At 48.7% G+C, this 21,678-nt stretch overlaps 1 protein-coding gene across 1 annotated transcript; it reads right to left on the bottom strand.

Annotated features, from left to right (window-relative positions):
* Nucleotides 1-498: 498 nt before the first annotated feature.
* On the bottom strand, nt 499-21,224 carry DIPK1C (divergent protein kinase domain 1C). The gene is made up of 4 exons (XM_038771299.1): nt 20,868-21,224; nt 12,540-13,229; nt 6,128-6,292; nt 499-969 (listed from the first exon to the last, which is right to left on the bottom strand). Exons 1-4 carry the CDS (start codon nt 21,051-21,053, stop codon nt 772-774), a joined length of 1,239 nt encoding a protein of 412 aa, XP_038627227.1. The 5' UTR covers nt 21,054-21,224; the 3' UTR covers nt 499-771.
* Between the last annotated feature and the right edge of the window lie 454 nt (nt 21,225-21,678).

A 21,678-nucleotide genomic window follows, 5' to 3' on the forward strand; every position in this document is an offset into this window, starting at 1 on the left:
TGGCATTTACTAAGCGTTTACTAGGTGCACAGCACTGTTCTAATTGCTGGGAAGGTTACAAAGTGATCAGGTTGTCCCACGGGGGGCTCACAGTCTTCATCCCCATTTTACAGATGAGGGAACTGAGGCCCAGAGAAGTGAAGCGACTTGCCCAAAGTCACCCAGCTGACAATTGGCGGAGCTGGGATTTGAACCCATGACCTCTGACTCCAAATCCCGTGCTCTTCCCACTGAGCCACGCTGCTTCTCTAAAACGGGAAGAAGAGATTCATTCATTCATTCAATCGTATTTATTGAACGCTCACTGTGTGCAGAGCACTGTGCCACTACTACTACTAATAAGGGCATTTACTAAGCGCTTACTAGGTGCACAGCACTGTTCTAATTGCTGGGAAGGTTGCAAAGTGATCAGGTTGTCCCACGGGGGGCTCACAGTCTTCATCCCCATTTTACAGATGAGGGAACTGAGGCACAGAGAAGTGAAGAGACTTGCCCAGAGTCACCCGGCTGACAAGTGGCGGAGCCGGGATTTGAACCCATGACCTCTTTCCACTGAGCCACGCTGCTTAAGCGTGGATTACCAGTAGTGTTGGCACAGATCCACAAAATCAGCAGGAGGCCCCAAGTGCGGCCGGGAATTTTATCCTTCGGAGTCCTAGAGGTGCCTCTGCTGCCCTTTGGGAAGGCTCTGAGGGCAAAGGCCGCGGCCGACTCGGGAAAAATCCTCCTGGGACGTTCCTGGCCGAGGCTCAACAGCGGAACCGGGAAAGATTAGCCGCGGGCATCTCTCAGCTCCCTCTGAGTGGCTCGAAGTAGACGGTACAGTTCGGAGAAGGGATTTGGCGGGATGCTCCCGGGATCCGCGCAGCGCCGCACGGCCCGCTGTAACCGCAGCCGAAGGGACGTGGGGATGGCGGGGCTTCGGGCAGGGGGCAAGAACCAGTGACGAAATATCTTGTCGCAGATGACCTGGGAAAAGATGAGAGCGATTGACTGATGGATTGATCATCATCAATCGTATTTATTAATAATAATAATAATAATAATAATGTTGGCGTTTGTTAAGCGCTTACTATGTGCAAAGCACTAGTCTAAGCGCTGGGGGGGTACAAAGTGATCAGGTTGTCCCACGTGGGGCTCACAGTCTTAATCCCCATTTTACAGATGAGGGCACTGAGGCTCAGAGAAGTTAAGTGACTTGCCCGAGGTCACACAGCAGACATGTGGCGGAGCCGGGATTCGAACCCATGACCTCTGACTCCAAAGCCCGTGCTCTTTCCACTGAGCCACGCTGCATTTATTGAGCGCTTACTCTGTGCAGAGCACTGTACTAAGTGCTTGGGAAGTACAAATTGGCAACATATAGAGACAGTCCCTACCCAACAGTGGGCTCACAGTCTAATCTCTTATTATTATTATGATCTCTTATTATTATTATTATGATCTCTTATTATTATTATTATTATTATTATTATTATGATCTCTTTGGAGCGGAAACTGGGGATGTGCTCGCCTGTTCCGCCATCGACCCACGGCCCACGTCATCCCCCGGGCCTGGAATGCCCCCAATCCCTCTGCCCATCCGCCAAGCTCGCTCTCTTCCTCCCTTCAAGGCCCTGCTGAGAGCTCACCTCCTCCAGGAGGCCTTCCCAGACTGAGCCCCTTCCTTCCTCTCCCCCTCGTCCCCCTCTCCACCCCCCCATCTTACCTCCTTCCCTTCCCCACAGCACCTGTATATATGTATTTATGTTTGTACATATTTTTTTTACTCTATTTATTTATTTTATTTGTACATATCTATTCTATTTATTTTATTTTGTTAGTATGTTTGGTTTTGTTCTCTGTCTCCCCCTTTTAGACTGTGAGCCCACTGTTGGGTAGGGACTGTCTCTGTATGTTGCCAATTTGTACTTCCCAAGCGCTTAGTACAGTGCTCTGCACATAGTAAGCGCTCAATAAATACGATTGATGATGATGATGATGATGTGCTTCCCTGAAAGGGCCTCTTTCCTAGGCCCACTCCTGCTCCGGCTTTTAATAATAATAATAATGGTGTTCCTTAAGCGCTTACTATGTGTCAAGCACTGTGCTAAGGGATGGCGTAGATACAAGGTCATCAGGTCGGACGCAAATCCCTGTCCCGCCAAAGGCTCGTGCTCTTAATCACCATTTTATGGATGAAGCAGAGGCACAGAAAGAGAAGCGACTTGCCCAAGGTCACACAGCAGACAAGGGGCAGAGCCAGGATTAGAATCAATCAATCAATCATATTTATTGAGCGCTTACTATGTGCAGAGCACCGTACTAAGCGCTTGGGAAGTACAAACTGGCAACATACAGAGACAGTCCCTACCCAACATTGGGCTCACAGTCGAAAAGGGGGAGACAGAGAACAAAACCAAACATACTAACAAAATAAAATAAATAGAATAGATATGTACAAGTTAAATAAATAAATAAATAGAGTAATAAATATGTACAAACATATATACATATATACAGGTCCTTCCGACTCCCATGCTATCCGACACCTTAAAGACACAGGAGAGGTTGGGACAGTCAGATCATCATCATCAATCGTATTTATTGAGCGCTTACTGTGTGCAGAGCACTGTACTAAGCGCTTGGGAAGTACAAGTCGGCAACATATAGAGACAGTCCCTACCCAACAGTGGGCTCACAGTCTAAAAGATGCCGCCCTCTGAACTGTTGGGGACACTAGTTGGAATGACTTTTAGTAAACGTTTTCTGCACACAAAGCACTGTATTAAACCCCGGGAAAGAACCCTCAGGTGGGAATTCATTCCTTCATTCAATCGTATTTACTGAGCGCTTACTGTGTGCGGAGCACTGGACTAAGCGCTTGGGAAGTACAAGTCGGCAACATATAGAGACGGTCCCTACCCAACAGCGGGCTCACAGTCTAGAAGGGGGAGACAGACAACAAAACAAAACATATTAACAAAATAAAATAAGTAGAATAAATATGTACAAATAAAATAAATAAATGGAAAAAAAGGAATGGTCCCTGTCCCTCAAGGGGCTCAGAAAACAGCTGGTAATAATAGCAGCCCCTTGAGGGCGGGAATCGTGCCTGCCAACTCTTTTGTATTAATAATAATAATAATAATAATGATGGCATTTATTAAGCGCTTACTATGTGCAAAGCACTGTTCTAAGCGCTGATTGTACTCTCAGTGTGGCTCAGGGGAAAGAGCCCGGGCTTTGGAGTCAAAAGTCATGGGTTCAAATCCCGGCTCTGCCAATTGTCAGCTGTGTGACTTTGGGCAAGTCACTTCACTTCTCTGGGCCTCAGTTACCCCATCTGTAAAATGGGGGTGAAGACTGTGAGCCCCCGGTGGGACAACCTGACCTTGTAACCTCCCCAGTGCTTAGAACAGTGCTTTGCACATAGTAAGCGCTTAACAAATGCCATTAAAAAAAGTGCTTAGTCCAGTGCTCTGCACGCAGAAACATTCAATAACTACCATTGATTGATTGCTTGCGGGTGCAGTGCACTGTAATAAGCACTTGAAAGTACAAAATAAGCAATGTGAGCCCACTGTTGGGTAGGGACTGTCTCTATATGTTGCCAATTTGTACTTCCCAAGCGCTTAGTACAGTGCTCTGCACATAGTAAGCGCTCAATAAATACGATTGATGATGATGATGATGAAGTGAGACACGGAAAGAGAATCTGAAGATTCCCTCCGAGTGTCCATTTTGGGTTGCGCCGATGGGTTAGTTAACGAAGAGAGCTCTTGAAATTCTCCCAGGGAGAAAAAAAGAAATCTTTTACATAGATACTGTGGGGAATTTGGCCTTTCCCACCGTGCCTAGGCCCCCCTACGCTCCGGAAGGAAGTGATTCCGCTGGACCGAGGGTGTTGTCCACAGCGGACTTGACATGACTGACTCCATTTTGTAGACGCTGACAGTCACCCTCCATTTCTGCGGGCTGAGAGAACAAGTCTGTAAAAGATGCCTTCAAGGCCATCAACAAGTAACCCCCATCCGAAGAGAATTTACATCCCTATTACCTACCTATGCAAGGCCATAGGGCACAAGAATTCCCATCCCTATTACCTATCCATGCAAGGCGTGGGAACGGAGAACAAAGATCATTTGTAACATCCTGCCGGTCCCAATTCCTGAAATTTCCAAATGCCCCATTCCCATGTTGCTGTAACTCAATAAAAGACACAGTGATATTGGGATCGGGGCTGCTTGTCACTCGTACCTCTCCCGGGAGGTGAACGGGCAGGTAGCCACTTTCCTTCTTTACTGCTTTATCTGAACTCATGTATCCGAATCATTTTTCCTATCTGCATCACCACCCTGGGTACAAGAACCCTGCGGCCCATTTACACCGTCTTAACCTATTTTGCACCCTACTTGTCGATAACAGAGGGTGAGCAGAAGGGCCCCGTCTGAGGCCTGGGCGGACGAAGGGATATTCAGCCAAACCGCCGGATCGCCTCTGCCCCTACGCCCTGGTCCCACCCTGGACCTCGACACGGTGAGATTATTAGCGGGGAAATGCAGCCTGATCCTGGAAGTGCCTGGGAGGGTCCGACATCAAGCCAAAGGGTTAGGTCTCCTGCAGATTCCCATTATCATCATCAATCGTATTTATTGAGCGCTTACTATGTGCAGAGCACTGTACAAAGCGCTTGGGAAGTACTAATTGGCAACATATAGAGACAGTCCCTACCCAACAGTGGGCTCACAGTCTAAAAGGGGGAGACAGAGAACAAAACCAAACATACTAACAAAATAAAATAAATAGAATAGATATGTACAAATAAAATAAATAAATAAATAAATAAATAGAGTAAAAAAAGTATTGCTTTTCCCATTCAACAGACGGAAGCCAGGAGACCTGGAGGAGGACGGATTTGCCCCCGACCCCCCAGCAAGGCCCTCCCTCCCTCCCTCTTTGCCTCCCTTCTGCTCCTCAGTCGGATCAGGACTCCCAAGGAGCCTTAAAAATGAGGCCTCTTGCTAGACTCTACTGAATCACAGAGAATGTCTCTCTGTGGGGACTGGATGGGACCGCTGGACTCATCACCATCATCAATCGTATTTATTGAGTGCTTACTATGTGCAGAGCACTGTACTAAGCGCTTGGGAAGTACAAATTGGCAACATATAGAGACAGTCCCTACCCAACAGTGGGCTCACAGTCTAAAAGGGGGTTCGGACTCGCTGGTTCCGAACCGGCACCGTGGGAAAGGCCGGGCTGCCAATCATCCCTGAGGTATGGGGGTCGGGGGGTTGTCTAAGACATGCCCTCTGCCCCACGACTCACTAACAGGTGACTGGGACATGGGGCTAGGGTTGTGGGGATGACTGGGAGTGCAGCTGAGAGGGTGGCTGTGGGTGGCACTGGAGGTGGCTGAATGAAAGAATTAATGTTAGGGTTGTCTTGGTGTGGTGGGGTGGCTCCTGCTGCCGTTGCCCATCATGCCCTAAAGCAGAGGAACTATTGTTATTCATGCCTGTTTGATGATATTAGCGACTGTTTATTCCACTCTCCCAAGAGCTCAGTACAACACTCTGCACCCAGGAAGCACTCGATAAATATCACTGATTGATAAATCGGTCGATTATTTTAGCTGCCACTGCCAGGAAACAGTAGTTTGGGGAGAGAATTCAGGAGCTCACCTCCTCCAGGAGGCCCTTCCAGACTGAGCCCCTTCCTTCCGCTCCCCCTCGTCCCCCTCTCCATCTCCCCCATCTTTCCTCCTTCCCTTTCCCACAGCACCTGTATATATGTATATATGTTTGTACATATTTATTACTCTATCTTGTACATATCTATTCTATTTATTTTATTTTGTTGGTATGTTTGGTTTTGTTCTCTGTCTAGCCCTTCTAGACTGTGAGCCCGTTGTTGGGTAGGGACTGTCTCTATGTGTTGCCGACTTGTACTTCCCAAGCGCTTAGTCCAGTGCTCTGCACACAGTAAGCGCTCAATAAATACGATTGATTGGTTGATTGAGAATTCAGAGCCTCGGGCCCCTAGAGCAGCAACCCGAGAGCTCCTGGGACGGCTGGGCTCCAGTCCAGGGACCCGTGGGCGCTCATTTGGGGGTTGTCAGTGACTCGGCCGCGGGCACACTCACTTGCAGGTTGTTGTTGACCCTGTGGGACCCGCACCTGTTGGTTCTCAAGTCACACTTCGAAAAGCAGTCGAAGAAAGCGCAGTCGTCATCTCCGGTGCAGTTCTGCTCCAGGATCTCCCTCATCTTGGGCTCAAAGAAGGCCATGTCCACATCGATCGCCACCACCTGTCACCAAAGCAGCACCCCGATGTATCACCCTCACACCCTCCACAGCTGCATTTCCCCACCACACACCCCCTCTCCCGCCCTGTTCTGCAGAGAAGCAGTTCCGACCTCGTTAAGGGTTGCGATTTCCAGTCACTGTTGCCCTTGGGCGGCCCTGAACAACTGAGGATTCCTGAACCCACTGAGTTACACTGGCCCCAAATCCAGTCAATTCAATCTTCACCACATTGCTAAAATCTGCCCTTTCTTCTTCATCCAAACCGCTATCACCCAAATAATAATTGCAGGATTGGTTAAGTCCTTACTATGTGCCAAGCACTGTACTGAGCATTGGGTTAGATACAAGACAATCAGGTCCCAAAAGGGGCTTGTTGTCTCAATGTGAGGGAGAAAAGGTATTGAACCCCCATTTTGCAGACGAGGGAGCTGAGGCTCAGAGAAGTTTAGTGACTTGTCAAAGGTCACAGAGCAGGAAAGCAGTTCTCTCCCACCTCGACTGCTGCATCAGCTTCCTCGCTGACCTTCCCGTCTCTCCCCGCTCCAGTCCAAACTTCACCCGGTTGCCTGGATCATTTTTCTAAAAATAATGTTCAGTCCACCTCTCCCCCCTCCTCCTTAAGAACCCCCAGTAGTTGCCCATCCATTTCCACTCAACCAGAGTCTCCTTATTTCCAGCTTTAAAGCAGTCACTCAGCTCACCCCCTCCTTTCTGATTTCTGACTAGAAGCCAGCCCATAGACTTTATTTTTTAATGCCAACCTGTTCGTTGTAGCTAGATCTCGTCCATCTCGCAGCCGACCCCACGTTCTGCCTCAGGCCTGTAACTCCCTCCCCCTTCATAGACAACAGATGACCACTCTCCCCGCGTACAAAGACTTCTTCACGGTACTCGTTAAACGCTTACTGTGTGCCGGGCACTGTACCAAGCCCTGAAGTAGGGACAAGATAATCAGGTCAGATACAGTCCCTGTCCCACCTGGGACTCACAGTCCAGGTCGGAGAGAGGAGGATTTAATCCCCATTTACAGATGAGGTAACAGTCTAAAGGGCCACCCGAGGTCTCACGGCAGACCTCGGAAGGCGATCCAGGGAGCGGCAGGGAGCCCAGCGAGGAGGCTGATATCATATTCCAGTCGTAATAGGATGAGCCTATTATTAAGCGCTTAGTACAGTGCTCTGCACACAGTAAGCGCTCAATAAATACGATTGATGATGAGCCCTTGAACCGGGGTAGGAGGTGCATTCGTGGAGAGGAAGGGACAGATCCGTCTGCCTGCCTGTGCCTGTGATGGCAGAATATCTACAAAAAACAAATGGGGTTCCTTAACGATGCAAAGCTAATAAGGTCAGTCAGTCCATCAGTTTTATTTATTGAGCACTTACTGCGGGCAGACACAATAAACAAGAACCGCTAGACTGCAAGCTCCTTGTGGGCAGGGAATGTGTCTACCAACTCAGTTGTACTGTACTCTCTCTAGCGCTTAGTAAAGTGCTCTGCATACAGCGAGCACTCAATACCATTGATTGACTGATCGGTGGCTCCCCTCGCCACCCTTTAGTGGCAGCAGGTTTCCCTCTGGCAGGCCTGGTTTTCAGATGTAGGCGAAGAAACTCTCCACCAGGCTGCATGTGTTCAGCATCACAGCTGTAACCTCCCTCCATTATTAATAATAATAATGGCATTTATTAAGCACTTACTATGTACAAAGCACTGTTCTAAGCGCTGGGGAGGTTACAAGGTGATCAGGTTGTCCCACGGGGGGCTCACAGTCTTAACCCCCATTTTACAGATGAGGGAACTGAGGCCCAGAGAAGTGACTTGCCCAAAGTCACACAGCTGACAAGTGGCGGAGCCGGGACTGGAACCCATGACCTCTGACTCCAAAGCCCGGGCTCTTTCGGTATTTCGGTCTCTGGGAGGCAGCAAAGACCTCCTTTTCTAGCCTACCTCCTGGATAATAATAATAATAATTTTATTTTATTTATTTTATTTATTTATTTTATTTTGTTAGTATGTTTGGTTTTGTTCTCTGTCTCCCCCTTTTAGACTGTGAGCCCACTGTTGGGTAGGGACTGTCTCTATATGTTGCCAACTTGTACTTCCCAAGCGCTTAGTAAATACGATTAATTGATTGATTAATTAATAATGATGGTATTTGTTAAGTGCTTACTATGTGCAAAGCACTGTTCTAAGCGCCGGGGAGGTCACAAGGTGATCAGGTTGTCCCACGGGGGGGTCACAGTTTTAATCCCCATTTTACAGATGAGGTAACTGACGCACAGAGAAGTGAAGTGACTTGCCCAAAGTAACACAGCTCACAGTTGGCAGAGCCGGGATGAGGCTTCCTGGGCAAGTGTGCCCTGAATTCAACAGCACAACTTCAAAATCCAAGCTTCACCCAAAAGACAAGAAGTGAGGGGTGCAATAACAATGCAAACGGAATTGAAGAAAAGTTTCCTGCGACCCTGCAGTCGGGTGGGGGGAGATCCCAGGGGAAGAGAGAGAGAAAGAAAGGGAAGGGAGGAAGGAGACCGGGAGAGATGTTGGAATTGATTTACTGGGAGACCCGTGGAGAGGAACTAAAACAGAGAGAACAGGAATTACTCAGGAGTGTCAAGGTTGTCTGGCTTGCAAATTCAGCAGAAATCAACAGAGCCTATTAGTTTAATAAATCTTCTTGGTCTCATTCGGAAGTCAAAACAATTACATCATTTCATAATTACAGTGAAACTTCAGCGCTCTCAAATTGAGAGGCTGGGAGTCAAGGAGTTGGGTTCTATTCTAGCTGCCTAGTGCTTGCTGTGTGACCCTGGGCAAGTCACTTAACTTCTCAGGGCCTTGGTTACCTCATCTGTGAAATAGAGATTGAATCCTCCTCCCTCCCACTTAGACTGTGAGCCCCACGTGGGACAGGGACTGTGTCCAACCTGATTTTCTCATATCCACCCCATACTAAGTGCCCCCAAAATGCTATTATTATTATTATTATTATTATAATCTACCCCAAGGCTTAGTACTCAGTGCCTGGCACATAGTAAGCACGTGAAAAACAGCATTAAAAAAACCCTCAATTCTTCAGAGCTTGATGATCTAAATTGGTGAGTTTCTGGGTCTTTGGATTCTCTGGGATCCTTCTCTCATGGTCTTATCTTTCCCCTGCTGACTGGCACCCTCTGAAGTGTGGGAAGGAGCTAGGAGGAATCATGGAATCCACATTAATCAATCAATCAATCGTATTTATTGAGCGCTTACTGTGTGCAGAGCACTGTACTAAGCGCTTGGGAAGTACAAGTCGGCAACACATAGAGAAAGTCCCTACCCAACAGCGGGCTCACAGTCTAGGAGGGGGAAACAGAGAACAAAACCAAACATACTAACAAAATAAAATAAATAGAATAGATATGTACAAGATAAATAAATAAATAAATAGAGTAATAAATATGTACAAACATATATACATATATACAGGTGCTGTGGGGAAGGGAAGGGGGAAAGAAGGGGGAATGGAGAGGGGGACGAGGGGGAGAGGAAGGAAGGGAAGGGAAAATCCATTTTGCTTCTAATTAGTAGCTCATTTGGGAAGGAAACTGAAATTAATGGCAAGTATTAGCATTAGGGATTATCCATGGATTTCAATTACCGGGGCAATTACTCCACTGCTACCACGTATCATAGAATGGCCATGTCATAGTGTTCCACATTTCAGTTAATTGCGTTATTGTTTAACAGCTAGTAAAGTTCCTCAGAGGGTGGGCATATAACCCATCCATTGGAGAATGCTGCGTGGCTCAGTGGAAAGAGCCCGGGCTTTGGAGTCAGAGGTCATGGGTTCAAATCCCCACTCCGCCAATTGTCAGCTGTGTGACTTGGGGCAAGTCACTTCACTTCTCTGGGCCTTAGTTCCCTCATTTGTAAAATGGGGATTAAAACTGTGAGCCCCCGTGGGACAACCTGATCACCTTGTAACCTCCCCGGCATTTAGAACAGTGCTTTGCACATAGTAAGCGCTTAATAAATGCCATCATTATCATTATTATTATTATCCCTCACTTCCCTGCCCTGCCACTAGCCTGTTTTTCAGTCCCCACCGCCGCACATTTATTTCTATATGTAATTTATGTTACTGTCTGTCTCACCCTGTAAACTGTAAGCAGCAATAACTTGGAGACCCAGGATGTTCAAGGAGCTGGAATATTGGCCAATGTAAACTCACAGTGGACAGGTAATGTGTCTGTTTATTGTTGTATCCCAGGCGCTTAGTACAGTGTCCTACACACAGTAAACGCTCGATAAATATGATTGACGGGCTGAGAAGCAACGTGGACAGAGCATGGGGCTGGGAGTCAGAACCTGGGTTCTAATCCTGACTCAACCACTTATCTGCTGTGTGACCTTGGGTAACACTTTTCTCCGCACCACAGTTACCTCATCTGCAAAATGGGGATTAAGACTGGAGCCCTATTTGGGACATGGACTGTGTCCCAAATAGTAATAATAATATAATCATAATAATAACGGCATTCATTAAGCGCTTACTATGTGCAAAGCATGGTTCTAAGCGCTGGGGGGGGGGATACAAGGTGATCAGGTTGTCCCACGTGGGGCTCACATTTTTAATCCCTATTTTACAGATGAGGTAACTGAGGCCTAGAGAAGTTAAGTGACTTGCCCAGAGTCACACAGCTGACAATTGGCGGAGCCGGAATTTGAATCCATGACCTCTGACTCCCAAGCCCGGGCTCCTTCCACTGTGCCACGCTGCTTCTCACGCTGCTTCATCTTCTCCAGTGCTTAGTACAGTGCCTAGCACATATCAATCAATCAATCAATCAATCGTATTTATTGAGCGCTTACTATGTGCAGAGCACTGTACTAAGCGCTTGGGAAGTACAAATTGGCAACACATAGAGACAGTCCCTACCCAACAGTGGGCTCACAGTCTAAAAGGAGCACATATGTTAAGCACATAGGAAGTGCTTAACAAATGCCATTAAAAAAAAAAGCTGCCATCCCCGTACCTCATTGCAAAGAGCTTCAGTGGAGGAGGAGGGGTAGGGAAGGGAACAAAAACCAGGCTGGGTAAGGGGCGGTGGTGAGGTGGGGGAAGGTTAGGGGCCTCAAGCTAACTGGAACTACTTTTTCCAAGGCTGAAGAAAGGGGAAAGCAGAAGCAGCAGCTGCTCCTGTCCAAACAAGCAAAGGAAACTAAAGCAAGGAGAGGAGACCATGAAGAGCAGCAGTTAGGAGACAAATGATGCTCCCCAACTGGCAGTGAAAGAGTGGAGTGTGTGAGCCAGCTTCCAGGGTCTGCCAAGAGCTAAAGCTTCCCGGTGGGGGTGGGGAGGTTGGGAGCAGAGGAAGGCTGGGAGGGAGAGGAGGGACCACAGGGCCAAGCTCTCTGGAGTTTGGATGGCGCTGCAGGGGCGGAGGGGCCGGCGGCGTCTCCCATTCCCCGGCTCCTGAGCCTCTGATCCTCCTTCCTCTCCTGTGTTTCTCACTTCTCTAGCTCTCCCCCTCTATGAGTGTCTATACATCAGCGTCACTGTCATCTGTTGTCATCTATCCCAGCTCCGCCAATTGTCAGCTGTGTGACTTTGGGCAAGTCACTTCACTTCTCTGGGCCTCAGTGACCTCATCTGTAAAATGGGGATGAAGACTGTGAGCCGCCGGTGAGACAACCTGAACAGTGCTTTGCACGTAGTAAGCGCTCAATAAATGCCATCATTATTATTATTATTATTATTATCTATTAAATGTCAGCCTAAGAGCAGAGTTATGTTTGGGCTGAATAAAGTAAGGAAAAGAGGTCAGTCCTGCTGCACGAGAGCAATGGCACTTGGGACAAAGAGCCTCCGGGCCAAACTCTAAGTGATGGGTGATGCCCTGCTATTTGCCCTCTCTTCCCTCTCTCTGTTTCCCTCATTACCCTACCCCCTGGGCCCTGTTCCCCCATGCCCTGCCTCCCCAAGTGCAAGCCTCACATGACTTTTCCCCTGACATGCCTTAACTCTCCATGTCCTTCCCCCAGCCCTCTGTCCCACATGCCCTAAAAATGTAATACCATGCCCCCAGTGCCCTGTTCGGCGTGCCCTATACCCCTCTGCTCTGCCCCGCAACGCCCTGCCCATCATGCCCTAACCCTCTGATGCCCCCCCATGCTCTGCTCCGTGGGGCCCTCCCCCACAACGCCGTACCCCACCTTCATTCCCCCTGCCCGCACTCCCTCCGCCCCCTCAGACCCGCTTACGGTGAAGTCACTCCTAACGGCAAAGTTTTCCGGCTTGACGTCACAGAGGTGGAGGCGGTGGGAGAAGTCGTCGTCGAAGTGGCTGACCATGTCCAGGAAGCTGAGTGCGATGCGACTGATGGCTTCCGCCTGGGCCCGGTCCCCCAGAGGAGCGGGGCCGGAGGCGGCCACCTCCTCCAGGGGGAAGAGAGTCCTGTGCTGGGGGTGGCCGGCCACCAGGTACTCCACCGCATAGAAGTGGCCACAGGAGCCCATCACCGGCAACACGTGCCGGCTGACGTCCTGCAGCAGGCTGAAGTAGAGGTACTCCTCTTGCTGGAGCAGGGCCCACGCGCTCGCCACCTGGGCTTTCCAGCGCGGCCCCCCACCCACAGCCGCCCACAGGGTCCCCAGCGAGCGGTTGGAGAGCTCCAGTCCCAAGGCGCTCTTGACCTCCAAGGCCACTACCAGGAGGAGCTCGGCCTCGGGCGGGCCCCGGTCGCCCCCGTCCTCATCCGGGAGGCCGAGGGGCTGGAAGCTGGAGAAGTCTTCTTTCTTGGACTTGAGGACGACAGGCCGGCCCCTCCAGTCCGCCTGGAGGACCTTCTTTCCGCGCTCAAAGTAGAGGCAGTGCCTGTACACCAGCCGGTGGGCCACGCACAGGTCTTCACACAGGTCTCCCATCACCGTGCCCCCTTGGAAGTCCTGACACTGAAGCGGAGAGACAGGGTGGGATGGGACGGGATAGGGTGGGATGGGGCAGGACAGGACGGGGTGGGATGGGATGAGCGTCACAAGCCGGGAGCAGCCGGGGACCCCTCTGCCCGGGCCGGGAGGGAGAGCCCAGCATCAGCACGAGGCGTAGGGGCAGCCAGCCGGTCCAACCCCGTCCTTGGATCACCCCAAGTAACTGGCATCTCCTCAGTGCCACCAAGCAACCCCATTCGGGGACTCGTCCGAGGCCTCAAAGCCAGCAGGGACAAAGGAGTCTTATAATAATAATAATGATGGTATTTGTTAAGCGCTTACCATGTGCCAAGCACTGTTCTGAGCGCTGGGGGAGATACAAGGTGATCAGGTTGCCCCACATGGGGCTCACAGTTTTAAACCTCATTTTACAGATGAGGTAACTGAGGCACAGAAAAGTTAAGTGGCTTGCCCAAGATCACAGAGGAGACAAGTGGTGGAGCCAGGATTAGAACCCACGCCCTCTGATTCCCAAGCCCATGCTCTTGCCACTAAGCCAAGCTGCTTTGAGCCTTCTTCAGTCTGAGGTTACTTGAGGAGCCACTTGGGTGGAGGGAGTCCGTTTTCTCCAAACAAACACACTCTTGTGTTTAGCCTTGGAATTGAATCCAGATTTCGTCAATTTCCTTCTTTTCATGGTTGATCCCGGTCCACCCTTTCCCAGGAGGAACCGGACATGTGGTGATTAAGAGGTCATTTCAAGGAAAAGGAAGGCCTCTCCCTGTCAATCACTCCATAATTGTTTGCAGGCTCTTCCACTTGGAGAAGAAGGGGAGCTGGAAAGCATTCTGATTAACCCCAAGGGGTGGCTTGGACCCATCAGGGGTCCAAGAAACAGAGGCGGGGACGGGGGTGGGGGCGCGGAGGGTGGAATCAGGTGGCCGCTGATGGGAGAGAGGGCAAGATAGGGAGCTAAAGAGTTGATGGATAATGTGCAGTTTCCTTATTGCATTTTTGCCCTTCAACCTGCACTCATTACATTGTCATCATCTTGCTCTGAAAGCAAGACTACCCTCAGTCTGAGGCAAACCCCCCAAATTGGATATTTCATAATGGAAAACAAATTCACTTTTACTTCATTCACCTTTGCCTCTGGTTCTGGGTGTCCCTTGCCTCTCTCTGTAAGTCACCCCTTATTGGCCGTAGTAGCCGTAATGGTGATTTGGGTGCTCTATGCGCTATTCTAAGCACAATGGGAACACGATGTGTTCCCTGCCGTCAAGCAACTTTCACCCAAATGCAGGGAGAAAGACATAAGAATATTTACAAATAGGGTAAGCAGAATAAAAGAGCCTGGCACTGGGAGTCAAGAGACTAAGGTTCTAGCCCTGGTTCTTCCACTAGCCTCTGTGGGCCTTGGACAAGTCACTTAACCGCTCTCTGTGCTTCCATTTCTTCATCTGTACAATGGGGATAAAAGGGCTATTCTCCCTCCCACTTAGACTCCAGGCCCTATATGGAACAGGAACTGGTTCTGATTGGGTTATATTGGGTTATTGGCACAGTGCTTGGCACAGAATAAGTACTTCATTGACATCCCCCCCCCCCCCTTTTAGACTGTGAGCCCACTGGTGGGTAGGGACTGTCTCTATATGTTGCCAACTTGTACTTCCCAAGCGCTTAGTACAGTGCTCTGCACACAGTAAGCGCTCAATAAATACGATTGATTGATTGATTGATCATTATTAATTGTATGCAAGTCCTGGGGTGGGGCAAAAATAAATATAGAAGTGCTAGAGGGGATTATTTAATGATCAGTCCATCAGCAGTATTTATTGACTGCTTACTGTGTGCTGAGTGCAGTACAAAGCATTCATTCATTGTCGCATTTAGTGAGCGCTTACTGTGTGCAGAGCACTGTACTAAGCGCTTGGGAAGTACAAGTTGGCAACAAATAGAGACGGTCCCTACCCAACAACGGGCTCACAGTCTAGAAGGGGGAGACAGACAACAAAACAAAACATGTGGGCAGGTGTCAAGTCATCAGAATAAATAGAAGTAACGCTAGATGCACATCATTAACAAAATAAATAGAATGGTAAATATGTACAAGTAAAATAGAGTAATAAATCTGTACAAACATATATACAGGTGCTGTGGGGAGGGGAAGGAGGTAGGGCTGGGGGGATGGGGAGGAGGAGAGGAAAAAGCACCTTAGGAGAGTACAGTACAATGGACTTGGAAGACACGATCCCTGCCCACAAAGAGCTTATGGCCTACAGGGCAAGACAGGCATTTAAATCAATTAGGGATCGGGGTCATAGTAGAGTATTGGAATATTTAAGTACCATAGGACCGAGGCGGGTATTGCACAGTCGACTCCGAGGGGAGGGTGGACGGGGGAAAGACATGTTAACACCCTCCCTGACTTGTATGTATTGCAGCTCCTGGGAACAATATCGGTCCACCCCAGCCAGGGGACCCAAGACAGCATCTCCAAGCACCGGCGGGAGTCCCCAAGGCAGTCGGACTGCTCTTACAGAGGGTCTGAGCCGGCCGGCAGCTCGATGTGTTGGCCCCCTCTTTCTAACACGAACTCTCTGAGGCTCCCCTTTGTTGGAACGCTTTCTGATTCCCTAGATTCTGTGACTGAACTTTCCAGTGACACCATGTCTGTCCCCAAAGTCCAGGGTTCAACGGGCATCGCCTCCCCACACAGGGGGGCTCCTCTGTGGGGGAGAAAGGACACCGGACTTCGTGGTGTCTGCATGAGCAAAACGATCATTACTGTAGGGACTTGGTGAACTTTTAGCCCAGTCTGCAACTGACCTCCTTATTGTCCCTCTCAAAACCTCTCCTACCACTGGGCTTTTTCCAAGACTCCTGACATAACCACCATCCCCCGTCTCACGAGCCCACAGCTTTGGCAATATTTTGACTCGCCTTTCTCCTTCAACCCATACGTTCAGTCACCAAATCCCGTCAGTTCTTTCTTCACAACATCTCCAGAACCTGCCCCTGCCTCCTCATCCAAACTTCCACCATACTGGTCCAAGCACTTGTCATATTCTGTCTCGACTGATGCAGGGCCTCCTCCCCGACTTCCTCGTCTCCTGCCTCTTCTTTCACCTGTTCATTCTTCTCCCTGCTGCCCATATCATTTTTCTAAAAGTACATTCTGCACACATCTTCCTACTCCTCAAGAGCCTTCGTCGGTTGCCCATCCATTTCTTCACCAAGCAGAAACTCCTCACCATCATCTTTAAGCCACTCAATCATCCCTCTTCCTCCTACCGGTCCTTGCTTCTCTCCCAGCAATAATAATAATTACTGTGGCATTTAAGTGCTTACTCTGTGCCAAGTACAATACTGAGCACTGGGGTAGATACAAGATAGTCATATTATTTTAAAAGGGAGGAAGAACAATAAGGGATAAGGGAACCATGGCACAGAGAAGTTAAGTGACTTTCCCAAGGTCCCACAGGAGACAAGTGGCGGAGTTAAGTCCGCCACTAGCTCCTCTGGCTCCCAGGCCCACTAGGCCATACTACAAAACCAGCTTGAACTCTTTGCCCCCTTATACCAATCTATTTATCATGCCTTGATCTCATCTCTCTCTCTCTCCATTGACCCCTGGCTCCCTCCCTCCCTCCTTTCTGCCTGCCTGAAGCTCCCTCCCCCTTCTTATCTGACTGATCACCACACTCCTCATCTCCAAAGCTCTAATAAAAACATTTCTTCTCCAGGAGGCATTCTCTGACCAACCTCTCAACTCTCCACCTTATTCTCCCTCCCTTCTGCAGTCAGCTCTGCACTGAAATCCCTAGCCCCTAAGCACTCTGCTACTCACCGGAATTGATTTTAAGGCGTGTTTCCTCTTGCTAGATTTGTAACCAGACATCAGGTCTGCCTATTCTACTACACTCTCTACTATACTAAGTACAGTATGTGGCTCACGGTAAGCATTCGGTAAATACCATTGATTGGCTGATTGATTGATTGATTAAGGAAGCCATAGCCAAGACTCTTCTATGTGGTTTGTTTGGCATTCCTATTGTACTCAACCAAATAAACTCCTAGGCAATCCAGCAATTCTGTCCAAAGGAGAACCTGCCTTGGAGTAGGAAATTGAAATGCTGTGACAGTTAAGTATTTTTTGTTAGGATGTGTATTTGTGGGGGGGGGAATGCTAGAGAAATAGTCCCTCAGATTTACTCTGTGTCTTGTAGGGGTTCCAGTTTTAAGGATAAGAAAGTCTAAGTCACCCTTCCCATTGATGTGTGATTCAACTTCCAAAGGGGTTGCCTCAAAGCAGCCGAAACTTAGAGGGTGGGCAGGTGGGCGGTCTCTTTAGCCACTCAAACACAAGAGCACCAACCAAGCAGGGAGTCAGCTCTCCCCCCCTTACTTATCCACACTCTTCTCCCACTACATTGCAATTTGAACTCTTTGTTCTCTCAGGCTGATCCACTCGCTGTGCCTCGCTGACATCTCTTCAGCCTCATGTCCTTCCTCCTGCCTCTTCCCCCTTCAAATCCACCAGATCATAGCTCTCTCCCTCTCCAGAGCCCTTCTGAAATTCTACCTCCACCAGAAAGCTTTTTTCCAATGATTTTTTTCATCCTTTAGGGGTATTTCCTCCCAACCAACCCACCTGCACTTACGCATTCAAACCCAACTGAAGCACTGGGGAACATTCTGATCTACACATTCTGCTATTTAAGCATTTCTCCCTCCTAATTGTAACACACTGAATCTTCCCTGATAGATTGCCAGCTCCTCGAGGGCAGGAGTTGTCTTCTACTCTCTCAAGCATGCAGTGTGGGGCTTTACACGTGGTAGGCATTCAGTAAACTCTACCGATAGATGGATCGAGAGCCCTCCAAAGCTGCTGTAATGCAAAGAACCTGGAACTTGCCACCGCCACTGGGAATCAGAACCCCTTTGGCGTGCCCATTTCCTTCTAGTGTTCACCTCCCACTTTGGCCTGCCCATTTCCTTCTAGTGTTCACCCCCCACTTCGGCCGCCCCCGAAGGTCTCCGGCTTTGAGGCTGGGTAAAGCGGCTGTCAAATGCTTTATCTCCTAAACCCTTGGCCTCAGGCCCAGGGAACACCACCTGCGGGGCTGGGGCCATTCAGAATTCAGGAGTGCCTGCCAGCTGGGAGAGGCTCACCACCACTCTTCTGGGATCAGAAAGACAGAGGTTCCTTCTTGGCTCCGCTAGCGTAGCTGAGGCTAACACGCTGTTGTGTTCAGTGGGAAAGCTAATGAGAGTCTGGAAGCAAGTCAGAAAAATACAGCCGCTTTGATTACTAAGTGAGCACTGAGTCCGAGCTGAGCTGAAAACTGCCACCAGGAGCCAGAAAGACCCCATTCAGCCTGGATTCACAGATGCTCCACTCACCAATTCCCCTTGGTTCATTCCCAGGGAGCGAGGGGCTGGTTTCAGCGAGGCAGGAGCTTTCAAACCAACCAATCTGATATTCACTCCATCCTCAGCCCTACAGCACTTCTGTACAGATCCTCACACTCTGCTATTTCCCCTATCTCTAATTAATTTCAGGGTCTTCCCTTCCAGACTGTGAGCTTCTAATAATAATAATACTGATGGCATTCAAGCTCTTACTATGTGCCAGACACTGGACTAATCACTAGGGTGGATACAAGCAAATCAAGTTGGACGCAGTCTCTGTCCCACGTGGGGCTCACAGTCTCAATCCCCAATTTATAGATGAGGAAACTGAGGTACAGAGAAGCGAAGTGGCTTGCCCATGGTCAAACGGCAGGCAAGTGGCGGAGCCAGGATTAGAACCCATTAGAATACCAGGCCCGTGTTCTAGCCACTACACCACTGCTTCTCTTGTGGGCAGGGATCACATCCATCAATTCTATTGTATTTTCTCTCCCCAGCACTTAGTACAGTGCTGTGCACACAGGAGGTCCTCAATAAATATCATTGACTGATTGCCTGTAGGTTGGGATGGTTGGAGGGGATATATAGTGGGGATAGAGAGAGGTTTTGGAGAGGATGAGGAGGATGAAAAGTGAAGAGGGATGGAAGGAAGGGTCGGGGGATGGAGGGTGAGGAGGGAATGAAGAGTGAAGGCTGAACGAATTATATGGGCGGAGGGGATTATTTCTCAATAGCTCGGTTGGTAGGAAAAAATGTCTGTAGTTACTGGTCAGGAGGAAAAAATTCAATACTGCTGAAATTTAAAAACGGTTTCTGAGCATATTTACTCTTCAGTTATTACATAGGACTTGAAATAAATGCTGCTTTCATAATAACTTACTTTATTTCTATTAACCACTCATCCCATTTAACTAGGTCATTTAAAAGAAGAAGAGGGCAAGTGTGGCCGAGTGGAAAGAGCACAAGCCTAGGACTCAGAAGGATACCTAGTATCCACCCCAGTGCTTAGAACAGTGCGTGGCACATAGGAAGCGCTTAACAAATGACATTATTATTATTCTTATTATGATGATTTACCTTGCATCTACCCCAGCGCTTAGAACAGTGCGTGGCACATAGGAAGCGCTTAACAAATACCATCATCATGATTACCTAGTATCCACCCCAGTGCTTAGAACAGTGCATGGCACATAGGAAGCGCTTAACAAATACCATCATCATGATTTACCTTGTATCTACCCCAGCACTTAAAACAGTGTGTGGCACATAGGAAGCGCTTAATATCATAATAATAATAATTATTATTCATTCATTCATGCAATCGCATTTATTGAGCGCTTACTGTGTGCAGAGTACTGTACTAAGCGCTTGGGAAGTACAAGTTATTATTTACCTTATATCTATCCCAGCACTTAGAACAGTGTGTGGCACATAGGAAGCGCTTAACAAATACCATCATCATGATTATTTACCTTGTATCTACCCGACTGCTTAGAACAGTGCTTGGCACAAAGTAAGTGCTTAACAAATACCATAATAATAATTATTATTCATTCATTCATTCAATCGTATTTATTGAGCGCTTACGTGTGCAGAGCATTGTACTAAGTGCTTGGGAAGTCCAAGTTGTTATTTACCTTATATCTACCTTATATCTGCTTAGAGCAGTGCGTGGCACATAGGAAGCGCTTAACAAATACCATCATCATGATTATCTACCTAGTGTCCACCCCAGTGCTTAGAACAGTGTGTGGCACATAGGAAGCGCTTAACAAATACCATCATCATGATTTGCCTTGTATCTATGCTTTGTATCTGTTCTAAAGTGCACTGTTCTAAGAGCTGGGGTAGATACAAGGTAAATCATCATAATAATAAGAATAATAATGTCATTTGTTAAGTGCTTACTCTGTGCCAAGCACTGTTCGAAGGGTCATCAGGTTGTCCCACGTGGGGCTCACAGTCTTAGACTGTGAGCCCACTGTTGGGTAGGGACTGTCTCTATATGTTGCCAACCTGTACTTCCCAAGCGCTTAGTACAGTGCTCTGCACCCAGTAAGCGTTCAATAAATACGATTGACTGATTGATTGATTCACCCCCATTTTCCAGATGAGGGCCCAGAGAAGTGAAGTGATTCGCCCCGGGGTCACCCAGCAGAGAAGTGGTGGGGGCAGGATTGGAACCCAAGACCTTGTGACTCCTGAGGCCGGGTTGGGGCGGGGGGGGCAGGGGGGGCGAGGACCTACCAGCCGGGCCAGGATCCGCCGGCTCCTCTGGTCGGTGCAGCGTTCAGAGAAGATGCTCCTGTGGACGTGGAGGAGGAGGAGCGTAGTGGCCACCACCCAGCCCACCGTCCAGAAGAGGAGGAAGAGGAAGGTGCAGCGTCCCCACAGCGGCCACCGCAGTGTCCTCACCGCCGAGGAGCCCCCCATGCTCCCTGGGAGAGTGGCTGGCTGGCTGGCTGGCTGGCTAGCTGGCTGGCTGGCTGGCTGGCCGGGGGGCCAACTGGTCCTGTCTAGCCCGGACGCGCTGGGACGGAACCAGCTGCAGAAAGTTGGACAGCAAGGCTGCCTTGGCTGGAGATCCCTCTCTCTTTTCTTTCTTCCTTTTTTCCTTCCTTCCTTCCTTCCTTCCTTCCTTCCTTCCTTCCTTCCTTCCTTCCTTTCTTTCTTTCTTTCTTTTTCTTTCTTTCTTTCTTTCTTTCTTTCTTTCTCCCTTTCTTTCTTTCTTTCTTTCTTTCTTTCTTTCTTTCTTTCTTTCTTTCTTTCTTTCTTTCTTTCTTTCTCTCTTTCTCTCTTTCTCCCTTTCTCCCTTTCTTTCTTCCTTTCTTTCTTCCTTTCTTTCTTCCTTTCTTTCCTCCTTTTCTTTCTTCCTTCCTTCCTTTCTTTCTTTCTTTCTTTCTTTCTTTCTTTCTTTCTTTCTTTCTTTCTTTCTTTCCTCCTTTTCTTTCTTCCTTCCTTCCTTCCTTTCTTCCTTTCTTTCTTTCTCTCTTTCTCTCTTTCTCTCTTCCTTTCTTTCCTTTCTTTCTTTCTTTCTTTCTTTCTTTCTTTCTTTCTT

This window comes from Tachyglossus aculeatus, chromosome X2, assembly GCF_015852505.1.
Source record: "Tachyglossus aculeatus isolate mTacAcu1 chromosome X2, mTacAcu1.pri, whole genome shotgun sequence".
NCBI lineage: Eukaryota > Metazoa > Chordata > Mammalia > Monotremata > Tachyglossidae > Tachyglossus > Tachyglossus aculeatus.

Bases quoted from the DNA above. Each gene is read 5' to 3' on its own strand.
- DIPK1C (XM_038771299.1), bottom strand. From the start codon at position 21,053: ATGGGGGGCTCCTCGGCGGTGAGGACACTGCGGTGGCCGCTGTGGGGA. The intron at 6,293-12,539 runs GTAAGCGGGTCT...CTTTGGTGACAG, and splicing joins CCGTTAGGAGTGACTTCACC to GTGGTGGCGATCGATGTGGA. The intron at 970-6,127 runs GTGAGTGTGCCC...ATCTTTTCCCAG, and splicing joins GGGTCAACAACAACCTGCAA to GTCATCTGCGACAAGATATT.